Source organism: Mauremys reevesii, linkage group 3 (assembly GCF_016161935.1).
Source record: "Mauremys reevesii isolate NIE-2019 linkage group 3, ASM1616193v1, whole genome shotgun sequence".
Lineage (NCBI taxonomy): Eukaryota > Metazoa > Chordata > Testudines > Geoemydidae > Mauremys > Mauremys reevesii.
The window spans coordinates 97,025,084-97,048,985 of NC_052625.1; the positions used below are offsets into that span (position 1 = coordinate 97,025,084).

The following is a 23,902-nucleotide window of genomic DNA, read 5'->3' on the forward strand; positions in this document are numbered from 1 at the left end:
TCTCACAAGCCGTTTCATTGTCTATTTGTTTGAATAAGTGCTCACAAGCAGAGAAATGATTGCAAAGCTTTGCCCTTCAAGAGGTACTGAGCACTTGCTGAGTGTCTAGATGTCCTAAAAACCCTGAACACCTGTAAGGATTTGGTCATACCTGAGTCTTGACTGAGAGTAGTGTGTTGGAGCTCCCCAGCTGACTACAGTCTCACATGTTTACTTGCATACTATGATACCATATTTACCCTAAAATGTGCAATCTACTGTTCCCCAGGATTTGCAAGCTGATATTACATCCCATGCTTCACTGTATACCAGCCTGTTACAGTTAAATGAGTCACTGTTCACAACAGCTTCTGAAGAAAGCGTGAAAGCCATGAAACAAGAGTTCGAAGAGCTGGATGGGAGATGGAAAGCTTTACCACAGACTGTTAGCAAGAGGTTTGTGTTTCCGGGTGTGTCTAACATGGTGTCCTTACATGCTCAAAAATAGTAATCAGCAATGCAGATGAAGAATACCCTGTCTCAGTCACAGCTTTACAGTGTGACACTGGAAATGTTAGGTTTTATGGGCCATATGCTCGCAGAAGTGGAGAGTATGGGAATCCAACAGATCCAGCATGCTGCCTCTGTGACATCATTCTTCCCCTTCTCCAGTGGAAGTGTTGAGGATCTATGTGCTAGGAGGAGGGTGGGGCAGGCGGTGGAGGCAGTATTATCCCCACACAAATGCCATGGGACTTCCTCATGTAAGTTAACATTGGCATTAACATACTGCTGTTTCCTGCTCGGTACAACGGAACCTTCCTTTTGCGGGGAGGCCCCGGTGTAGCAGCTGGTGCGGGAGCCCCTACCATCTTGACCTCTGCAAGAACCACGCTGATAGCCGCTGTGAGTTAGAATCGACTCAGATATTCCTGTCTCCATGGATTCCTCAAGATCCATATGGATCTCAAGTATCCCCTGATTTTGGAGACTAAACATTTTACTTCTTCAGAGAAAATGCCAACTCTCTCGAGGGGAATATGTATGGAATTCTGCAAGGGAAATCTTGCAGCATTTCTTGTCCTCCTTCAGTCTTCTCCTGCATAGGAAATGATATAGCTGTTTTTTTTTTTTCAGTTTAGTATGTAATGGCTTAATCTTGAGTACGCCTGTGAAAGGATGAACATCTCTCTGGATTGCTCAGCACCTTTCAGGATGGAGCCCAAAGTGCACTTGCTTGAAGTTACTTTAAACAGAATTGTTATGTCTGAAAATTCAAGTTTAAGATCATGGGCCCATTCCTGCAACCTTTGCTCCCATTAACTAGTTTCTTTCTTTCTTTCTTTCTTTCTTTCTTTCTTTCTTTCTTTCTTTCTTTCTTTCTTTCTTTCTTTCTTTCTTTCTTTCTTTCTTTCTCACCTGGAATGTATTTTAATACTGTCTAGTCAGCTGCAGTTTTGATTAATCAAAGTGACTCACTCACACTGAAAAGTTAACTTTTCATTTTTATATTTGATATCCTGTAGGATCAGTTTCCTTCAGTCTCTTGTTGCTGAACATGGGGCGTTTGATGAACTGCTGCTCAGTTTTTCAGAATGGATTAACCAGTTTCTTGGTGAATTGCAAGACACTTCTGAGATAAACGCAGCTGATCAGCACCCAGCTGTATGCCACAATCAGGTAAACTATCCAGTTGAAATATTCGAAAAAATAAAGAAAAGCATCCTATGCACAGTGCATTCCAAAGACCATGCAGCTAAAACTATGATGAAGCTGCTTAACCTGTTGGAAATCTGATTGTCCATATTACACAGTTCACTTTTTTTGATTGGGTTAATGCAAGTCAGCAATGCAGCATTGTTCCTACTGGGTTCTATTTAGTGCTAATTGTACTGATGAGCTTAATTTCTTTTGTCAAGACTTGTCTCTGAACCTTTGTATGGAAAATCAGTTTGTTTCCTTTATTTCTAAAAGGACCACTCTATGGAAGTGGAAAGCAAGAAACAGGAACTTCAAAGTCTGAGGGAACATGTAGAAAAGCTGTGTTCTTTTAGTCGCCCAGAGGAGCACCACATGCTACAGGGGAAGGCTGAAGACTGCATCCTGCTCTTCCAGGAGGCCAGTCAAATAACCAGCCGAAGACAAGAGGCTCTGAATCAGCTTGGGGTGTTCCTAGAGTTACATGCTGCTGCATCAAGTGTGCTAGATCACCTGAGGCAGACAGTAGAGACTACTGGAAACATGGATAAGGCTAAATCAGAACTGCTGGAGAAAGAACTAAGGGATGTTGTTCAAGATATTAATAAATTAGCACCTGCAGCAATCAGTTTGGATGGAGCCCTTACAAAAGCCCAATATCATCTAAGACATGGAAGTTCTGAGCAGAGGTCATCCTGTAGGGCTATGGCTGATAATCTGTGCTTAGAACTGGAGTCAGTCCAAAATCTGTTGGGAACCAAACAGAGTGAAGCAGAAGCCCTTGGAGCCTTACAGAAGTCTTTCATGGAACGTAAAGAACAGATGTTAAAGAGCATTGAAGATATTGAGGAAAGAGCTGACAAAGAAGGATTGAAGGAGCCAACACTTCAGGCACTACAACAAAGGTAAAACAAAAATCTTAGGAGTACTTGATCTTTGGTGCCTTTTTTTTTTTGTTCCGTAGTATTAGATGTTTTGATGACAGACTACTCCATAATCATTTCATTCCTTGGGGTTAAATTCACTCCTCTAGGTCTCCAGTGGTAGAAAGTCTGCAAAGGAAAAGGTTGCAGTGGTGCAAGTTACACACAATCTGTGCCAGCCAGCACAGTTCCAAAAGTGAGCAGTCTGGCAGAAGAGAGGGCACGGCAGATGCTCTGTTTCAGCACATCCCTCAGATCTCTTTCTCTGGAAAAGCAGATGGTGAAATCCCTGCCACTAAAAGTTGCTTTATCCTGAGAGAATCCATACTGTAAAGTGTCAGTACAAAAACTGCTAGCCCTTTCTTGAGGCACAGCTGCCTCCATTAGCACAGACATTGCAAATTGTGTATTCACACATTAGCAGGGCATGAATGGAACCCATTAACTGTAATAAACTGTCAGATTATAAAGGAGACTGACTTAAAAGGGATTCTAAAATTCTAGAAGAATATTTCCAAGTACACTTTGTGTGGGAAGTGAGGAGAGGGGGCGTATGCATGTGTGGTTATAGAAACAAAGAGGACTAGATTCTGATCTTAGTTTCACCAGCATCAATCCAGTGTAACTTCAGTAGAGTTGTCCCAGATTCACACTGTTACATCTAAAGCCAATCATTGACCCTCAGACATGTTTTATATACAATCTCTCCCTTTCTCGCTCTCATTTCAATTTCAGTGAAGCTAAGAAGTAAATATGTAACCACTCTTTCAATTTGCAGATTAAAGATCTTTAACCAACTAGAGGATGAACTGAATTCTCACCAGCATGAACTGCATTGGTTGATGGACAAAGCAAAACAAATGGCCCAGAAGGATATAACATTAGCGCCTGAAATTGACAAAGAGATAAATCGTTTGGAAGCTACCTGGGAGGATACCAAGAAACTAATCCATGAAAAGTAAGTAGATTTTGGATATACTTAAAATGAAGAAGAAGGAGTACCTTTCTTTTGGTAGAGGAAGAGAGCTCAGGTATTTGTATATTATTTCTTTTGCTACATCAACTCCAATATACAATAATACCACCTAGCAATCATATACTGTTTGATATCTTAAAAGCATTGTACAAATATGATATAATTAATAAATCCATTAATTATGTGCTCTTTTGTGCTTTTCTGAACTTACCCTATGGCTGGAAAGTTTGGAAATGTCCATTAAGACTACATGAATATTATGTAATTAGAATGTACATAATGCACTATTTCCCTGCATGCTACCTCTGCAACATGCCAATCTTCCACTGGCTTGAAACTACTCCTGAGCTTAAGTCTCCTCTGTGTCTGCATGTAGCACCACCCTCTAGGCAGTCAGCCCAGCTCAAGATTATGTTTTGAGTAAAATCATAACTCAAGCCATTTGTTAGATCAGAGGTGGGCAAACTGTGGCCCACGGGCCACATGCGGCCTGTGGGACCGTCCTGCCCAGCTAGTCCCTGGCCACTCCCCTGCTGTCCTCTCTCCTCTGCAGCCTCAGTGCGATACGATGCCAGCTCTGGTCGGCGTGGCTGGCTCTGAGCGACATGGTATGGAGGTGGGGTGTGGGGGCTGTGGGGGTTGGATAAGGGGCAGGGAGTTCCGGGGGGCAGTCAGGGAGCAGGGGGTGGTTGGATAGGCGTGGGATTTGGGGTGGGAGTGTGGATAGGGGGTGGGGCAGTCAGGGACAGGGAACAGGGAGGGTTGGATAGGGAGTGGGTTCCCAGGAGGGAGCGGTCAGGGGACAAGGAGCGGGCGGGGGGGGGGTGGATGGGTTGGGGATAGGGCGGGGCCAGGCTGTTTGAGGAGGCACAGCCTTCCCTACCCGGCCCACCATACAGTTTCGCAACCCCAATGTGGCCTCGGGCCAAAATGTTTGCCCACCCCTGTGTTAGATAATACTCAGCAGGGCATGGTGGGGTCTATCTCTCTATATACGTATATATTGATATATATTCTCTTGATATATATTCCAGTAATTTTTTCCCAGTCTTAACTGCATTTGCATTTGTTTGAAAAGAAAACTAACATTCTTTTAAGGTTTTTGGCTTGTACATTCGGTTTTGTTTGTTTGTTTGTTTGGGTTTTTTTGCTGAAATAAGCGGTAGGCTCTTTCAAACATGACTCTGGGTTATACTGTAAAATTCCTCTCTCTCCTTCGTACTGACACCCTTCCAATATTTGTATACACGCTGGCACTTAGCCAAGCTATGTGCATTTCACTTTTATAGATTTCGTCCTTTGTCAGTCCCTTTATCACAGTCACCACAGGTGTTATGTTCATTTGAATGCACTCTAGTTTCCCAATATCTATCTGGTAACGAGGTGGACAGATCTGAACAAAGGGGAGGAGGAGGACTGAATTTACCAGGCTCTTATACCTATTCTGTCAAGGTCACTACCTGCTGCTCATCTTTATTTTAGGCATGGATAAAGCAGTGGAAGCTCACTTTGAATGGCGGGGGACAGAGGTGACCTAAACACACAACGCATTGTACTAAACCTGGGGAGCAGGAGGAAGTCCGGATGGCTGCTTGACATGGGGAGTGGGAAGAGTCAGGGACAGTGCGGGAGGTCGGGGTGTCAGGAATAGGAAGGAGAGTCAGGGTGGGTGCTCTGTATGGGGAGTGAGGAGAGCTACAAAGACTTGGGGTCCTTTGGGAGGGGGCAGCCAGCTACAGTTTGAGGGCGGGGTTCTGGAGATTTGCGTCTCTCAGTGGAGTAGCTGCTCCCAACCCTAACATCCCAGTTCCTGCCTGCTCCCGCTGCGACAGCTGCTCTGGGTCCTGCTCTCACCTCCACTCCCAGAAGTCGTGGAGCCCCATTCAGCCCGAGTGCATAAAACAACTCACTTAAGAATGACACATGGAGATGGAAATATAGATCAGCATTTCCATTGTGGAGGCACTAGCCCCAGTGCCTCCCAGTTCCTCAGATGTCTCAGAGGCCAGACATCACCACCTGGGAACTGAAGATACCATACGTATATAAAGCCATACCTGCTTGCTTAATAATAAATAATAATTAATAATAGCATGTACATGTTCAACGCAATGAATAGACGTTACCTAACTAATCCACATAATATCCTTTGTGGAAGTATATTTATCCCTATTTTACATATGGGGAAATTGAGTCAGAACAGCCAAATGACCTACCCATGGACACACAAAGCAGCAAGTTAGAGACAGAGCCAAGAATAAAACATGCAGTTTTAAGAGTTATGTAACTGGGTTATTTAGCTCCCTTTAACTCACCCAACTACAGGCCAGCTATGGCAGCGGGGAAGAATGATTTGGTGGGTAGGGCACTAGACTGGGACTCAGGAGACCTGGGTTGAATTCCCTGTTGTGTCAGACTTGCTATATGGGAAGTCATTTAGTCACTGAGTGCCTGATCTCTCCATCTGTACAATGGAGATAACAGCACTTCCCTATCTCACAGGGGTGTTGTGAGGATGAATACAGTAAAGACTGTGAGTTGCTCAGATACTATGGTAATGGGAACCATATAAGTACCCGAAAGTCAGTTTCATAGTGAGTCTTTCTGACCTGAAGAAATAGAATTTGAACTCTCATTTTTTAACAAATATAATTCTTTATGTTAAGCTGTTTTCCTGTAAGCCAGTGGGGATCTTGCTGTGCATGGTTATTTCTCTGGTGTGCTCCTGAGAAGGAGATGAACTCAGAAGTGACCGTCTTTCACACTTTGTCATCTGTGGCTCTCAAATTCCTTTTGTCAATGGAACACTGTTTATAACAAAGTAAATTATATAAAGGAAATATGGGCTTCCTGTTCTGTCTGACTCCTCCTCGTGAAGAGCTTGAATTGATTGAAAACTTCTATTGAACCTGAAGTTCCCTGTCTAGGCAGGGAAATCCAAAATAAAATCATAACATCCAGCTTCAGCAGCAAACTGTTCCCTTTTCCAGGTGAATGGTCTCAAGCCAGAGAGGTTTGAAACAATATTTTAAACTTAAGAAAGAAAATATTTTGACTGAAAAATCAGCGAGGCCGGACAGGTCTCCCTCTTCTTCAGCCTTCATTTCTACTTTTTCCTTTTTAACCAAGAAGCTTGAAATCCTTCACCGAATTTAAGTTAGTTGATACAAGAGGTTGAAAACGCACAATCAGAAGCCAGCTACATGGCACTGTGGTTTTCAGACAGAATGGTCCAGTGAGTACAACACTGAACCGGAAATCAAGAAACCTGGGTTGTACTGCCAGCTCTGACCTGCTGTGTAGCCTTTGGCAAGTCACTTTGCTCAGGTAGCCCACCTGTACAATGGCAGTGAGAGACCTTTCCTTTGTGAAGTGCTTTGAGATTGGTGAATCCAGAGTGCTGTATAAGTGATAAGGATGATTATATACAAAACTCCATAGATCCTGCTGCGTTAACATTCTAACCTGATTCCCCTGGGCCACTCTGGAGGAAGGCCTCCCTGACAAATGCCTGTGTCACAGCCCCTGGATTCACAAATGTCAGAATGAACACCATTCTTTCAACACAGCTATTTTCCATTACAGACAGGAGCAGTGCTGCGTCCTGGTTGATTTGATGAAAGAATATCAGTGTTTGAAATCGGCAGTAACTAAAGTCATAGAGAATGGTGACAACGTGACTATGACCAAATCCATTTTGAAGGATCAGGAGGATATCAGAAGGGCTTTATCAAAGGTAATTCAGATATTTTCATTTAAAAATAACTGAATGGATCTTCGGTTTCAACAAATTTGGTGAATCATTTCTTTTTCTGTTTGAAGAGAAGTTGGTCTCTGATCCTTGCTTAAAGTTCCTTGCAGTATTGGGTGCCAAATCATCTCCCAAAAGGCGGGGTGGGTGGGGCCTTGTGTGGAGTGGGGACAGAGCCTGGGTCAGAACCGGGGGTTGAGCATCCCCCGACACTTTGGAAAGACAGCGCCTGTGGATTAGTTTCTCCAAAGTGATTACTTTGATACAGTACTGGACACGGAAAAGTGTCAAGGACTTTGGTTCCCTATATTCCATACACTTCATGAATTACATTTATTAAATTTCCAATTCTGCTAGCCTGAAGTCACTCTTAAGCCTCAACCCGCCTTGAGAGTAAGTTCTGAGTTAAACTCTCTCCATTCATTAGAAAGTGTTAATTCTGATGGGAAGCTTGTAGTGGATATATTGCAAAATCCTCATTCATATTTAGTAGTCAGCACCATAAAACACACAATACTAAAACATGCCTCTTTATGGGCTATGTTTTATAAAAATCATAGTATCTGGAATTATAATTCAGATAATCATCCTGTTAAAGTGAAGTTCTCTGAATTATAACTTCACAAACTGTTGCATAGAAGACTTTTAGTTCATAGTGCTACGTCTATTTTACAAAGGGTTTATTTTATTTCTGTTTAGTTTATTTTGATGTTGCTGGTAACATTTTTTAATATAAGCCTTATGACAATGACCTCCTGACAACATTGGCCAAAAAAACATATGCAGGAGTTTGCAAGATTCCTCATACAGCCATGCCAGCATGTGTCAACCCTCACTTGCAGCACATTCTACATGCACGTCTGTCTGAGGCTCTCAAAGCACTTTTCAAACATTAGTGAATTATGCTGCATGACTGTTATGTGTTTCTGTTATCCCCATTTTGCAGGTGGGAAAATGGTGGCTTGGAAAGTTTGTAAATTATTAGCCCAAGGTCCCACAGCAAGTTATTGCAGAGTGGGAAAACAACTCAGATCTTGTAACTCCCACTCATAGACTTTATGGCCAGAAGGGGCCATCGTGATCATCTAGTCCAGTGGTTCTCAAACTTTTGTATTGTGACCCCTTCCACACAGCAAACCTATAAGTGTGACTCCCCCTTATAAATTAAAAACACTTTTTTTATATTTAACACTATTATAAATGCTGGAGGTGAAGTGGGATTTGGGGGTGGAGGCTGACAGCTCGTGACCCCCCATGTAATAACCTTGCAACCCTCTGATAGGTCACGACCCCCAGTTTGAGAACCCCTGATCTAGTCTGACCTTCTGCTCATCACAGGCCACAGAACCTCACCCACTCAGTCCTGTAATAGGCCCATTAGCTCTTATTGCATAACCACTTATGTATTTTAACTGTCAGAACATTAATTTCTTATTCCACTTATTCCAAGAACTATAGATTGCCTTGTCTTTAGTGACACCGACAACTGTTAGTAAGAAACTAGAATAACTATAAAACACATTCCATATGTTCAATGACTTTAGGTCTCTAGAGGTGGATGGCTGGGGAGCTGAATTTTTATTTATTTATTTATTTATGACTGCATTAAACAAAGAAATATTTATGTTTACAGCATGAAGCTGTCAAGAATGAACTAAATGACAAGCAGAAAGAGCTGGATGCCTTCACTAATAAAGGAAAACACTTGCTAGCAGAGCTGAAGAGAATTCATAACTGTGATCCCATGCTGGTGAAAACAGATATGAACAGTACTGTGGACAAGTGGCTGGATGTAAGGACAATGAATGATGTTTTTCTCATACGGCAGACTCAGTTTACAGTCCGAGAATATGTTGCAATGTGTGTGCTTCTCTTAGGAACTGAAAATACTTTTTTTTTTTTAACTAAAGGTGACTTTGGAATAAATCTCAGAGGGCTAAATCATGAGTATTTGGGGTTTGGTTTATACCTACAATATGTGCTCATATAAATATATATTAGGTACATTTACTAGATTTTAAAAAAGGCATTTTATGAGGAACTGACTATTTGGATGTAATTTACTATAAACTAGACCAGTGCACAGTTCTGTTGGTGTCTGAAATATGTGTAAATTTGGACCAGATCCTCATCTGCTGTAAATCAGTGAGTCTCCATTAAAGTCAATGCAGGTACTCTGATTTACACCAACTGAGTATGTGGCCCATCGTATATTACAAAATGTAATATTTTAAGATTTCATATCTATAGAACTTTATTTGCAAATTCCCTTATGGTTTGAAATCCTTCTGAAGCTCTTAGTGAGCTGCTCTTTTCTGTTCTTGTACCATACATTTGGGATTTTCTCAGATGAAAAATTCCTTAGCGTGCATGATGAACTGCTCCCTACTTACCTCCTGACCCCAGGTTAGTTGCAAACCTCATGAGTTTTGAAAACCGCAGCCTATTTAGCTGAGACTGCTAAGCCATTTGAGGTCCCTAGATGGGTTTAAGCAGAGGTATGATGCTTATTTGTAGTCAAAGAAGAGAAGCTGGGAAGGAGAGAGAGAGAGAGAGAGAGAGAGAGAGAGTGAGTGTGTGTGTGTGTGTGTGCGCGCGCGCAGAGAGTTAATCTAAAAGAAGGTTCATGTTTGGTTTGAGACTTGGGTTTTTTGGACCCATTTCATCCCTCACTATTAATGAACCAGTTTTGATGCATCAAAATTGGCTCTAAGGTGAATTTTCAATGTTTGGTGGGGTTCTAGCAATATAACACATTTTAAAGTCAATGGATGTTTGTTCAGCTAATTCCACTTGCGACTCTTTCCCTAGTCAAAGTATACACATTCACAGGCATTGGCATGTACTGGTTTATTTCAGTTTTACAATAAATAAACCTAAAATGCAGATAATGAAGTCTTGCTGTTCTGAATGTGTTTCTGTCTGTAAAATAAGAAACCCGAGGTTAGGTTTTCCAGTTGTTTCTGAGCTACTTTTCCTGCAATTGGTTCAAGCTTAAAGAAATATGAAATTAATTATTAAAGATATTGATGTCTGTCCCTCTCCAACAGGTGTCAGAGAGGACTGAAGACAATGTAGAAAAGTTGAGTGTAAGCGTGTCTCTATGGGATGATGTGCTCACCATTGGAGATGAAATTGATGCATGGTGCAGTAATGCCATCTCTCAATTGAATGAAGGTATCAGCAACATGAACAGCAGCCAGAAAATGGAGGCCTTCCTGAAGGAATTTCAGGTGCTTACCAAAAAAAATGATGCAAATGTTTGAAATGCTTTAATTTAGAGTCTCAGCTGGTGTCAATCAGCATAGCTTCACAGAAGTAAGTGAAATTATGCCGATATACATCAGCCGAGAATCTGGCTTTTTTTCTTCTTGATCTTTTGTTCAGTTACACTATTACCAAACATAGCAACCCATTAGGGAGAATGTCAAAAATCTAATAGCTATATCCCACCCTCTTTTTGAGACTGTCTGTTAGTATCAGAACTAATACTGATGTACCTTGGCATTAAACTGCATTTAAACTCCGTCATTATCTTTCTTGTAACCATGCCTCCTTTTATTAGTCTTGTCAGAAAATTAAGGATGGGATTTTGAGACAGTCAGCATTGGCTTTACTCTAGTCCCATTGGAGCTGATGGGAGTTTTACCATTAACTTCAATAGGAATAGAGTTAGGCCAATGCTGAGCACTTTTGAAAATCCCAATTTAAAAGTCAGTTGTTCCTGTAGATACAATGAAGGTGATGTGTGCTGAAGAGTAAAGGGCAAATTATTTGGGCTTGCTCTGATTTCACTCAATATGTTCAGAAACTAATTTAGTAAAATAAGAGCAAGCCCACTTACGTGGACACTCTTAAATTGGTTTGAGTGCCTCAAATCCCTTTTGCTGCTGATTCCTTGCAGCAGCCTTTCTTGCAAGTCTCACTCCATGGTAAATCTCTCTGCATATCTGGAATGTTTCATTACTTTATTAGAGCTATGCCTTAGTCACACAGCAGGTGGTGGATCCAGTGTTGAAGTTCACTAGTACTCCATTTCTGTGACACTGTGATTACCCTGCATTAACAGCAAGTGCAGCAGATTCACATTCATTAATAATACTCTAATACATTACTTTTCCTTTTGTCTCGAATGGGCTGTTAAATAAGAGTTGATTTAATACATTAGACCAGAGATTCCCAAATTCTGGTATGTGACCATTGGTGGCATGTGAGCTTGATGGCCCATTAGTTCACTTCTCAACAGTTTTCTAAGAAGGTGGTATGTGAACCAATAAAGTTTGAGAGCCACTCACTGTATTAGACTCTAAATCCTAGAAAAGTGAAGGAGCTGTGGTTCTACAGCACTCCCTTGCTATGGGTATTTAGGAGAACAGTGTTATGTCAAAAATATACAGCAGGTCCATTGTAGAATGGGCTTCTTCTACTTCGTCTGGAATTAATAAAAAAGATAGTGATCGTGTATTAAACAGATAATAAGTTTGTATTAGTAATACAGGTAGATAGTATTAAATGCTTCAAAGGGAATGTATTTGCTTCGATTACATTAAAACTGTATTCGATAGTATCCATTTCTCACTGGGACCAGCCAAACAAACTGATTTTGCATGGAACCAGATTGTGCCCAGGCCTCAGGTGTGCAAGGGACAAACTGAGCTCAAGAACTGTACAGGAGTTGAGTACAGTGGATGTCTTTACACTCAAGGAATGCAGGAATTCTGCACAGCTACCACTACTCTGCATTGGCTTCTGCAAGGGAGTGAGCAGGGCTGTAGCCCATTAGTCCACCCCACCCCCCGCCTGCCCCCTATCTGGACCAGCCAATAGAGAAGTCTCAGCAGCACAGAGAGAAGCACACTTTGCAAGTGCCACAGCATCTGCATGTCTCAGGAGCTCTGGAAGGCATTGTCCATCCCTGAAGCACAAGGCCTCCTGGAATTTTTGCTGAGGTGGTTCTGCACCACCTTAATGCCACAATTTAGCTCTTAATGTACCTCTTCTAATCAATGAGATCTGTGTTAATTTAATGTTCCCTGAAATAGCATGCATATTTGTATCCAAAATTTGTTTGGTATTTCAGATCTCAGGAAACTACAAAGTGAAAGTTATGAGTTTTCTCTGTAATTTTTGAGAAATAAAATGTTTCTCTAGAATTTTCATCGAAATATATAGAATAAACTAGAGATCCTAACATGTCAGTGAATAAAAGGCAGCAGTCCTATTTCAACTCTCTTTTCAACACAGAATTTAGTTCTGCATTTGACTTTTTTTCAGAGCTCAGTTCTCTGTAATAAAAAACAGAGGGTTGTGCATTATACTCTTTATTCCATTAAGTGGAACCTAATGACCATAATAAATTTTTCCAGTCTCATAAACAAAGGCATTCCCATTTTTACTGAGCCACTTTTCAGAGACTCAAGCTGTTAATCATTTTAAATTCTAAAATGAGCTGTGTGGTTTTTTAGTGAAATGTCTGAACTTAATATAAAGAAGGAAGAAAGTGAAGTATTTTTGTGAGACAAGGAAACCGAGGGATAATGATGTTTAACTGTGTTTGAATAGCTAAACTTCTTTCTTTCTTTCTTTCTTTCTTTCTTTCTTTCTTTCTTTCTTTCTTTCTATTTACTAAGCACCTACCTATAGCTTCATTCAGCTCTTTATGATCAGTATAAAATATTTATTACATTCTCTTTTACAGTCTGAAGTTATAGATAAAGGACAGAAGTTGGAGCAGCTTAGTTCAAAAGTTTCAGATCTCAAAGAACTGACCAATAGTCAAGAGTCAACTGCAGATCTTCAGGTAAGATATAGGTGTCACTCATCACAATCTGTATCCTTCTGAAATTGTGCCCCTTCTATAGCCTTTGTCTATTTGGGGGAACATATTACACTTGCTCTTATTCTGATCATTTTTCTTCCTACTGAGAGAGTTCTAAATTAGTTACTGACATTGTTTCTGAACAAAATACTGTAGAATACAGAGAAGTTGAAGTTTTATAAGCACTTGCCTCCATCTGAATTTAGATATAGCTTCTTATTTGAACAGTGGTGTTGCAGTGGAGCATAATTATGTTGGCCTACTTTACAAAACCAAGAAACAGCACATTGGATTAGAATCAGTGCATCAGACTAATTATTATTAGAAATTGGCCAAAACAGGAACCATGAATCCCCATTTACTGTTTTTTTATTTTTATTTTGGAGGTCTGATTCAGATGAAGACTCATTTTGTTTAATGACTCCGATGTTGAATCTGCAGAGAGGGAGACTAAATTTTTAATTTTTTCAGAGTTGGATGGCCATTCATTCAGGGTTAAATTTTGGCTCTACTGAAGTCAATGACAAAACTTCCATTGACTTCAGTGGAGCCAGGATTTCACCCTCAGTGTCTGCCATTTTCATTTACTTTAAATATTTGTTTCCATTCACATAAAAAAAAAATGGGCCTCACATCTCACTTTCCTTTTTTTCCATCTGTTATACCATGTGAACTGCCCATCAGTTACAATATTAGGCCCAAGTGATTCACTGTAGTGCTCTAATGTATGAAATTTTGGATTTAGTTCCTAGAAGCAGATTTAAGGCAAAAACTGGAACATGCCAAAGAAATGTCTGAGACAGCAAAAGACACACTGGAAGATTTCAGTGCTCAGAAGATGCAGTTATTAAAGTTTATAGATCACATGACAGACTGGCTCACAAAAGTAGAAGAGTCACTGTTAAACTGTGCTTGTAACCAGGATCCCAAGAGCCTAGGTAAAGTGAAGGTAAGTGTTACAGAAGATAAACTTTCTATTGCATAGTGGCTCCTGTATTTAACTCTAGCATTGCTTTATGTGATTGGTCATAATGGCAGTCAATTTATTAAAATGTACATGTTAATTTTAATCTGATCAGATTAAAACTATCTATTTTTATACTTTAGGATATCAATGAAGAACACACAGTCATATTTTTAAAGAAATGAACAGCATTTCTGATCTTCATTTTTTCTCATTGTATTGCAAAGCTTTTGGAGAAATGAAATGAATAGCAGTCTCTTTTATTGTGACAGAAACTAATGTTGTTTCATCAAACTGTTTTCAGGCTTTGCTTTAGAATATATGCTATCCTGTTTTTTGCCCTTCTAATTGTTGTGAATTTGGAGCAATTAAGGGGCTAATAGCTCTGATAGAACTCAGCATAATATTAGGTTCTGCCCTAATGCACCTCAGTTGTCACCGGCAGCAGCTTCGCTATCTAAATCCTAGACTCTCCATGAATACTGACTACCACGCATGGCCATATCATGACAAACAGCATGGAAGTTTTTGTGGTGTAAATAAATAGCAATTCTGATGAAACTTCAGTTTTGATATAAATTTAGCTTTGTATGCTGTTCCCCAGATGGGTAAAGGCAATGCTAATGATCCTCCCACTCTCTCCCAAACTCGCAACTCACATTGCTTTCCTAATGTACCTTTGACCTGGGCAGAAAAATGCTGACAATACATTTTTTTGCTGGAATGTGCCAGTTTGTCAAAATAGAAATGTTTTACAGAGATGGTTTGATTTTTATAAAGTTCTGATGGGACACAGACTGGGGCCAGTGAAACCCTGTCAGCCAGGCAGGTTTTGATCAGAAACTGATCTGCTTTTCTGCCAGCTTGCCCACCTGGCTCCTCAGCAGCTGGAGTCAAAGACTCCAGTGCTTCCAGAGTCCATGGCTCTGGGGCAGCCCACCGGATGGACTGCCCTGGAGCTGGAGCTCCATCTCATTTAACGGAAAATGTCCAAAAAATTGTTTTTTTGTTCCAAAGCAGAATGAAACCAAATTTTGAAATATCAAAATCCTCCATTAATGGAATGATCTTTCTCCACACAGCTCTATTGTACCCCAAATGAACCCTCACTGTTGACTGCAAATAAACATTATTTTCAGTTGTGCTTTGAAAAAGTATATTTTAAAAAAATGACAGTGGTGAATGCTAAAAAGAGCTATTTTTCTGTGCTGATTTGACATTCTCTAGGAGCCATCTCAGTTGGGAAATTTCAGGAAATTGTATAATCCAGTACCCTGTTCCTCAATTCCCTCCACAAATTCCTTGCTGCAGAGTGCTCTTGGTAGCTGCAATTAGTGGCTGGATGAAGGGCAGAGGAGCAGGAAAGTAGAGGAAATAGGCAGCTGTTTTGTTTAGCTGGGCGTGTCACACTGACAATGCAATCTTATCCTTTAGGAAACACAAAAAGAGCTTCAGCTCCAGCAGAGCAGCATCGATTCGACTCAGGAGAATCTCAATAGCCTGTGCCGCAAGTACCACACAGTAGAACTGGAGACTCTGGGTTGCAGTGTCACTTCACTGATACAGAAGTATGAAGCTGTGACCCAACTGTGTTCCAGAACGCAGGCCAGCATGCAGGACTCTCTGGAGAAACACATCCTCAGTGAGTCTGAGTGCTTGTTAAGATGAGCCGTTAGACTGCAGCCATGAATCAGACTGCCTCAGAAGAGTCTGCCAGAGAGTGTTGGTGGAAAGTTTCCATTGACATCATTTACAGTTACACTCTTGTTCTTGTATAGAGACTTTCATAAAAGTGCTTTCACCAAATGCTAGTTTCAACGTCTGTTGCAAACTGAAGGATTTACAAAAACAAAATTCAACCTCATTTAATACACGCAGTCCTCATGACAGGAGTTCCAATTCAGCCTTCCCTGATGAAATCCTCCTGTGTTTCTCATCTTCCACTTAGTCCCATTATAATCCCCCTGAAAACATCTCTTTATAGGACACAAATGCTCTATATAGTCTATCACCAAGGCCAGTCTCATGGTGCCTGATGCAAAGGCCACCGAAGTCAATAAGAGTCTTTCCTTTAGCTCCAACAGGCTTTGGATCAGGCGCCTAATGAGGGATGATAAGATATCTGCACTGGTATTTTGGATTGTACAAGTGTAAAATGCCTTTTTGGAAACTTGTTCATATCTTCTGTTTCTTTTTAAAAGCTTCGATGCAGGAATTCCAGGAGTGGTTTTCTGGTGTGAAGGAAGCAGTAAAAGAGTCGTCTGATAGGTCTGGGGACAGCAAAGCCATAGAAGCAAAGCTACATGATTTGCAGGTAGAGATATCAAATCAAGAGGTGATAATTAGCTACTTTTGGCAATTTGCATCCATGTCTTATCTAATTTATATCTACAGAAATCTGACAAATCCATTTTTTCTAGAAAGAAAATATCAAAATGGCTCCAAATAGCAATAAATTACTGTACCACATCCAAAAGATGCCAACCAAATGTATTTCAGCTTGTGGGATTTTTTGTTCTGTTCAAACTCTTCTTGCTTCCTCTCTGCAAATTTCTATATCCTATTTTCTCCTTTGTCTCTGTCTTCCTCTCACTCTGACCCTTACCCCTTTCCTATCTGTCCCTACAATATCTTTCTTTCTTCTTCCCACTCCTCCACACTTTATTGCTCACTCCTTCATTGAGATATACAATGATATGATATATTAGGACTTCCTTGATCTGTCATGGAAAAGAGCATAAACAGGGCAAACGCTGCTCCAATTCTTGTAAATAACCCTAATCCCTAAAATGTCTGCCCATAGTCTTGGAAATTACATAAAACAGGCAGAAAGGGCTGGGGATGTATTGGGAACAGACAGGAATTGTCCATTCTATCCATCATAGATTTAATAAAATGGTCCAGTTGTAATCAGTTCCACTGCTAGACATTGGCTCTGAACTTCTTGGAGAAGTCTGGTCATCCCTAGTATATACAGTGCTTCCTTAGCTATTGGCTAATCCTGCTTGTTTAACCTGTACTCTTTTCTCACACAGAGAGTGTTGGACTCGATTAGTGAGGGACAGAACAAACTAGATGCTGTCTCCAAGCAAGGAGAAAATGTGTATGCTTATTTATCCAAACCAGTTGTGAGCAGTATCCAGGAGCAGATAGCAAAGTCACACCAGGACTTCCAGGGGTTCCTGAAACAATGCCTGAAAGATAAAGAGGCTCTGGAAGACTGTGCCTTAGAACTGGGAAGGTGGGTTATTTCAACAGAACCAGATGTGCTGCAGAACATTATTATAAAATGGCTTGGAGGTGGGGCACTACAGTGAATGCTTAAATTTTCAGACTGTGAGGATATAGATGATGATTTGAGATTAAAACTTGCAGTTAAAGAAGTAATAACTATGGGCCTGTTCACCCCCTCCTCTGGAGAGAAGTTCAGAGATTCATCTCTGCTAATCATTTTGGAGAAACAATTGGGCTCTGTATGTTAGATTAAACAAACTCAAAAGCCAAAGGCTCTAAGGTATTTATTACCTCAGAATATGTTTACTGCTAATGTAACAGGAAGAGTATTAATGGGTAGTTGGATGAAACAGCAAGATTAGATCAGATGGAAATTTCGTGTGTGCCTGCATGCGCATTGAAGTAAGATTTTCAAAAATAGGAAACTAAAGTAGACTCCTAAATCCATGGCCTTATTTTTCAGAAATACTGATCATCCAGAAACTCCTATTAACCTCAATGGGATCTGTTGGGTGCACAATACTTTTTAAAGTCTGGCCACTGTTTATGTGCCTAAGTCTCATTTTAAGAGCCTAATTGTAGACATCTTTTTAAAAAAAAATAAAATCTTGGGTTAAATTTTAATTACAAGCAAGATTTGGAGAGACTTTTTTTAAGGCTCCTTATCTTTACTGAATATAGTAACAAATACAAGCACTGTCACTTTAAATTTTGGAAGGTTCTTTGCACACCATAATTCCCATGATCTTGCTGAACATTTTTAGAGCCTTGCTGAGTATTTTTAGATTAGTAGTCACTGCAGACATATGCTGTGTGTGACGCTCTCATTCACTAAAAATTAAAGTGGTATCCAGCCTGCTTTTCTGCTCTACTGGGTATGCATTATATTGTATAAACTCAATAGTATCTTTGCACACCTAGGAATTGCTTTTAAAGGGATACTTTTCTGTTCTGTAGCTTTGAGGATCAGCATAAGAAACTGACCCTGTGGATCCGTGGAATGGAGGAAAGGATAAGTACTGAAGCACTAGGAGAGAGCAAACAGCACATCCCAGAGAAGAAAAATGAGGTGCAGAAAGTGGAAAATTTTCTTGAAGAGTTACTGGCTGCAAGGTATAAAAACACCTTTTCTAATGTCCTGTTGCCAGCATTCTTTATTCCTTCTGTTCAGCCATAGTTAAATGAACTGACTGGGTAGTATGAGAGAGAGGTGCTGGAGGATGCAGTTTGTCTGAGGAACAACTTACAAGAGGCTGCGTTCAAACCGTTCCAGACTTTGGGGAAATCTGAATTTGAATCTGGATCCAAACTTAATGGCTGAGGCTCATTTCTATTTAAGGGGAGTTGAAGTAACTTTGTTAGTAAAGATGATCTGCACAGCACTACAGCACAGCACCCTCAGCTTTAGCAATATGGTTTAGATGTCCCCCAAAAGTCACATTAATGTAATAGTCATCACATTGTCCGTTTAAAAACTTTTTTGTTTTATTGCTTTTGCCCCCTGGCATCCAGTTCCACTTGGATTGCACGCTCATATGCTGCCCGCCAGGCACTGTGCCCATGAAACCTCCCATCCATGGAATCCTACTTGAGTTGGGAATCAGCCAGTGGACGACGAGGTAATTGCCATTTTTAGTATACTGTGTAGTTGTGCAAACATTTTATAGTTTGTTGGAAAAGGTAGAAAAAATATTATTCAATTGTTTTGCTAAATCTCACAGTATACTAAAAGAAGGCACTTACTCGATCCTCATCCATCCATCCAGGGCTGTTCCAGCAGGGTTTTTGTCTGATGTGACTTCAACATAGTACATACAGGAACAAGAGGGAGGATGATCCAGTGGCTAGGGCATTAGTTTAGGACTTGGGAGACCTGGGTTCAGTTTTCTGTTCAGCACAGACTTCCTGTGTGACCTTGGGCAAGTCACTTAGCTCTGGTTTCCTGTGTCTTGGTTTCTCTGGTTGTTAAATGGGGATAATGATACTTTCCTACCTCGTAGATTGTGAAGTGCTCTGATACTACTGTAATGGGAGCCAGATAAATATTTTAAGATAGATTACATGTTGGAGAAGGAATTGGCAATATCAATAGACGTGGATGTCATGGGAAATACAATTAGAACGAGCTGATCGCTGCTCTTAGCTTGATTACTGTTGGCACCAAACAGTTATTGCTAAAGCAAGAGTGTAGGCCCTCATTACGGTTATTTATGTTACTTTAAATCAATATATTATACACTCAAATTTGGCTTTGTTCAGATAACTTTTCTAGGAGCTATGAGTTGTCTGACTGCAGTCAAACTTGGTTATGCTGGCAGCATTAAGTAATTTTCCATCATCACTATGGCAATAACTGTTCAAGTGGTTTCTAAAATTAATTGTCAATCCCAAATCTTTCTTTTAGAGAATCCTTTGCTAAACTTTCCCAGAGGGCTCAAGCTTTAAATGAAGAAGGACATGGTGCTGGTAGGGAAGTACGTCTGGCTTCGCAAAACCTCACCAGCTATCAAAACCTAGTCAAAACTGTCAAGGAGAAGTTGCGAACATGTGAGGTTGCACTCCAGGAGCATCAAGCCTTGGAGGAAGCACTGCAGAGTATGTGGTCCTGGGTGAAAGATGTTCAAGATAAGCTGGCTTCTGCAGAGAGCACTGTCGGCAGCAAAGCCACATTAGAGAGGCGACTGATGCAAATTCAGGTAAAGCACAAGGCTACATGAGCTAGCACATCAGGTCAAAATTGCATTAGAGTTTAATTCATGGAAACAGAGGGATTTTTCCTGCCACAGTCATACAACTTTAGGGCATAGCTATTCATTAGCTGCTGCAAAATAGGTAAATGCCTTAGGAGGCACCAGATGGCACTTGTATGCTTTTATGCTTTGCTGCTACAGCACTTCTGCATAAATATAAATTGAGAGACGAGATGGGCAAGGTAATATTTTTCATTGGACCAGCTTTTCTTGGTGAAAGAAGCAAGCTTTCGAGCTTACAGTGAGGCAGTCCAGGTTGACTAGAGATGCACAGGAGTATGGTGCAGAAGGGGTAAATGAACTAAATGACAATGGTGAATATTGCTAGAGGAGTAGCAACTCGGAGGTTTCCTTTATGTTTGCTGGATGGTTGGATTTGATACATGTGATCCTTTTTGCTGCACAGGAGATCCTTTTAATGAAAGGCGAAGGTGAAGTTAAGTTGAACATGGCCATTGGTAAAGGCGAACAAGCCCTTCGAAGCAGTAATGAGGAAGGGCAGAAGATGATACAGACCCAGCTACAAACGTTAAAGGATGTATGGAATGACATCATCAACACTTCAATGAGCTGTCAGAGGTAAACTCACTGTGTTTCTCTTTAAACATAGGGCCAGATTCTGACATCCTTTCTCCCAGCGATGTGTACCTTACACTGCAAGTAGTTCCACTGATGACTACTTGAAATGTAGTGTTCTGCTCGAAGTAAGTAATGCTGGCAGAATCTGGCCCAGAATGAAATGTAATTTAGAAGTGCTTATCTGAAAAAAAAAATATGGAGAAAGACAATGTGGTGATTCCTCTGCTTGAGTTCAGAGTTCAGTGTAAACTGGTCACTGCAAAAATACTTCCCTCAATAAGAAAACTCTCACAGCTCAGTGTGCTTGGTAGACTGAGAGGACTAGAACTGAGTAGTCAAAAATTGTCAGTTTTTCAATAATCACCGAATTGCTGCACTTTTTATTATTGTTTTGAGACAAGGGATATTTTTTATTCAGGAGTCAGGATTAAGGTACATAGGAGTTTCATGTGAAACTTGCAGAGCACCTCCTTGTCTGGAGTTAGTCAATATTACCCAACTATGTAATTGCTGTATTCAGTACAATTATGAAGAGGGAATTGGGCTACAACAGGTAATATCACCTTACCAGTAAAATGGTGAATGAAAACTTTTTGATTGCAATTCATTGTTCTGGCGCTGTGTGAAATTCTGAAAATATGTTTGTGAAAATTTTCACAACTGAATTTCAGGCAATTTGACTCTTACAAAATACTATTTTTAGTGAAAGTAGTTTTAGTGAAAGAGGGGTTACATACTGAACAACATCTGTCAGTGTGCTAGGCTGTGGAACACTATTCCATGGGGCTCCTCAGGTGAGTATTATAGAGCCACTGAATTGGTTTTCCTTAAGGCCTGCAAGACTTCTGACCTGTACTGTATCTGTGTTTGTGTCTTTAATGTAAGCTGTTTGGAGTCTGTGATTAGGCAGTGGAATGACCATCTGGAGCGGAAAAGCCAGCTGGACCAGTGGTTGGAGTCAGTGGATCACAAAATTGAACAGCCTTTACAGACCCAGATTGGTCTGAAAGAGAAGTTTTCTCAATTGGATCACTTCCAGGCTATCGTTTCTGATATAGAGGATCACTCTAGTGATCTGCATCGACTCACTGAACAAGCCAAGGAACTATATGAGAAAACTGAGGATGCTTCTATCAGGGAAGCAGCTGAAGAGGAACTGAAAACACAGTTTAGTGACATCACCACTGTGGCCAAGGTAAATGCCTCATAAGAGAAGGCAAACTTTTACATACTTGTTTTATTAAATGAGCTTGTGCCAAGATTTCAGTTCCATTTCAAGTAATGAGCATATTTACACTCACTTCTGTAAAATCAACATAGAAGGAAACTAAAGAACCACATCTTAAATAACATACTGCTTGCATATTTATGCTGAAACATAATCAGAGGGCAGTCCTGACACTCAATTTCAATAATTTTACTTGCATGAAAAGCCATGTAAGTGTTGAAGTTTTCTTCGCTTTTTTGCTTCAGTTATTAAGATAGAGTCTAATTTAATTTGCAGTAATTCACTGGGATGCAACAATTTGTTTCCCTTGGAAACTGGGGTTATCAGATGGAATATTTATGAATTTTGAGTAATGAGATCCATATATTTCAAGCTTGAGGTCTTATATACAATGTTATTTCTGCAATTCCTTTTTTTAAACTTTATTTCTTTTTCATTTATTTCCATCATGTTTCACTTGTGTATGTATGGGAAAGAAGGGGGGGCGTGTTTTACACAGGCATGAGAGAAGAACAAATTGCTTTAATGAACAGAAAACACATTTCTATAAAGAAGATGAAGATGAAAGTATCTGTTTTATGGGCCATTGAATATTAGGTATGTCATAGGGCACACCTTTATGGTCTCCGAGGAAAGAGGATACAAACTGTTTGTTCTTGGACCCCTTCTGCCAATGTCTCTCCCCCAAGCTCACCAAGGGAGGGATCTTGGACAGACTGCAGGGGATGCAACCTAATGCCCAAATAGAGAGAGAGAGAGAGAGAGAGTGTGTGTGCGTGTGCACGGGGGCTAATGTGGCAAAGGGGGGAGCCCACCCTCCCTCAGGTCTGCCACTTTCCCATTGGCTGGGGGTGAATACCCAGGCTAGCTAATTGACTCCTGTATGCCCCTGCACCCATATTTATACTTTCCAAGGCCTTTCAAAAGCCTCTTGCTCCTGCTAGCTGCCCTCCCTCAGGTGTAGTGTAGGAGCTGTGTTTTTTTAAAGTGCTGCAGGTCTGACAAATCGTCTGTTTTTAGATCATGAAGGATTTTCTTTGCGTTGGACCAATTTTTCGGAGGTCTTCTGTTTTTCCCCACCTTCCTTGCAATGTCCTGGAGGCAAAGTTGGATTGTAATCAATAGATTCATAAATGTGTAGATTATGAGGCCAAAAGGGACCACTGTGACCTTCCAGTCTGACCTCCTCCATAATACAGGCCACAGAACTAGTTTCTTATTGGATACAATATTTCTTTGTTTTTCCTTCCTGTCCTGAAGCTATGTAATGTTGTAGCACGTTGTAGCACAGTTGACACGTTTCATCCCTGAGTGGCTTTTAGTGGTATATATGTTTCTGTTCTGCCCTGTATACCCTAAATGGGTTGGGACCTGCCTGTCTGAGAGACTACCTCTCTCCCCATGCCATTATGCGTCAGCTGCAGTCAGCAGAGGTACTCAAGTTGGAATTTACTCAATTTAATAAGGAGGGGCCAGCAGTATAACATTTTCCATAAGGTTAGGCTTGGAAGGATTAAATATTTATTAGTAAATGTTGATAGACTCACCAGTCACAGGCAAACCAATGAAAACATGTTTCCACCAATAATAATAGAAATTTACAGATAGGCAAAATAAAAAAAATGCTGGCTGAGAACTTGTTACAGTTTTATTTAAGGATATTTACTTTGTATGTTTTGACATGTGATGCTGACAATTCGTGTTTTAATGGTTATAAAGCTTTAACTTGATGAATCTCAACATCCACTGTTTTTAAATAGTTATTGTCTGACTCCCATAACTTCACACAACTGAAAATTTAAATAAAAAAATCCTTTAAACACCATAATTTTGCCCAACTGTGAAAATTTTAAATAAATAAAAATTGAATTCTGCAAGCCTATATAAAATATAAAAGCCTATATATGGTATATCTTGACTTTAGTAAGGCTTTTGTTACTGTGTCACATGATCTTTTCATAAACTGGCTAGAGAAATACAACCTAGATGGAGCTACTATAAG

The 23,902-nt window shown here is 40.4% G+C and overlaps 1 protein-coding gene across 5 annotated transcripts in view; it reads left to right on the plus strand.

The window, feature by feature from the left end:
* The window catches only part of SYNE1 (spectrin repeat containing nuclear envelope protein 1), a 472,714-nt gene that overhangs the window by 206,068 nt on the left and 242,744 nt on the right, over positions 1 to 23,902 (plus strand). For 4 of the 5 annotated variants that reach the window (XM_039529938.1, XM_039529933.1, XM_039529934.1 and 1 more), the window contains 16 exons: positions 269 to 435; positions 1,506 to 1,659; positions 1,954 to 2,582; positions 3,379 to 3,558; positions 7,162 to 7,312; positions 8,961 to 9,119; positions 10,378 to 10,560; positions 13,026 to 13,127; positions 13,891 to 14,094; positions 15,544 to 15,751; positions 16,311 to 16,444; positions 17,145 to 17,350; positions 18,301 to 18,456; positions 19,748 to 20,039; positions 20,500 to 20,672; positions 21,558 to 21,867. In XM_039529938.1, the coding sequence (XP_039385872.1) occupies positions 269 to 435; positions 1,506 to 1,659; positions 1,954 to 2,582; positions 3,379 to 3,558; positions 7,162 to 7,312; positions 8,961 to 9,119; positions 10,378 to 10,560; positions 13,026 to 13,127; positions 13,891 to 14,094; positions 15,544 to 15,751; positions 16,311 to 16,444; positions 17,145 to 17,350; positions 18,301 to 18,456; positions 19,748 to 20,039; positions 20,500 to 20,672; positions 21,558 to 21,867 (3,408 nt within the window). The remainder of the gene's footprint in view (positions 1 to 268; positions 436 to 1,505; positions 1,660 to 1,953; positions 2,583 to 3,378; positions 3,559 to 7,161; positions 7,313 to 8,960; positions 9,120 to 10,377; positions 10,561 to 13,025; positions 13,128 to 13,890; positions 14,095 to 15,543; positions 15,752 to 16,310; positions 16,445 to 17,144; positions 17,351 to 18,300; positions 18,457 to 19,747; positions 20,040 to 20,499; positions 20,673 to 21,557; positions 21,868 to 23,902) is intronic. The other variant, XM_039529936.1, reaches the window with a different exon arrangement.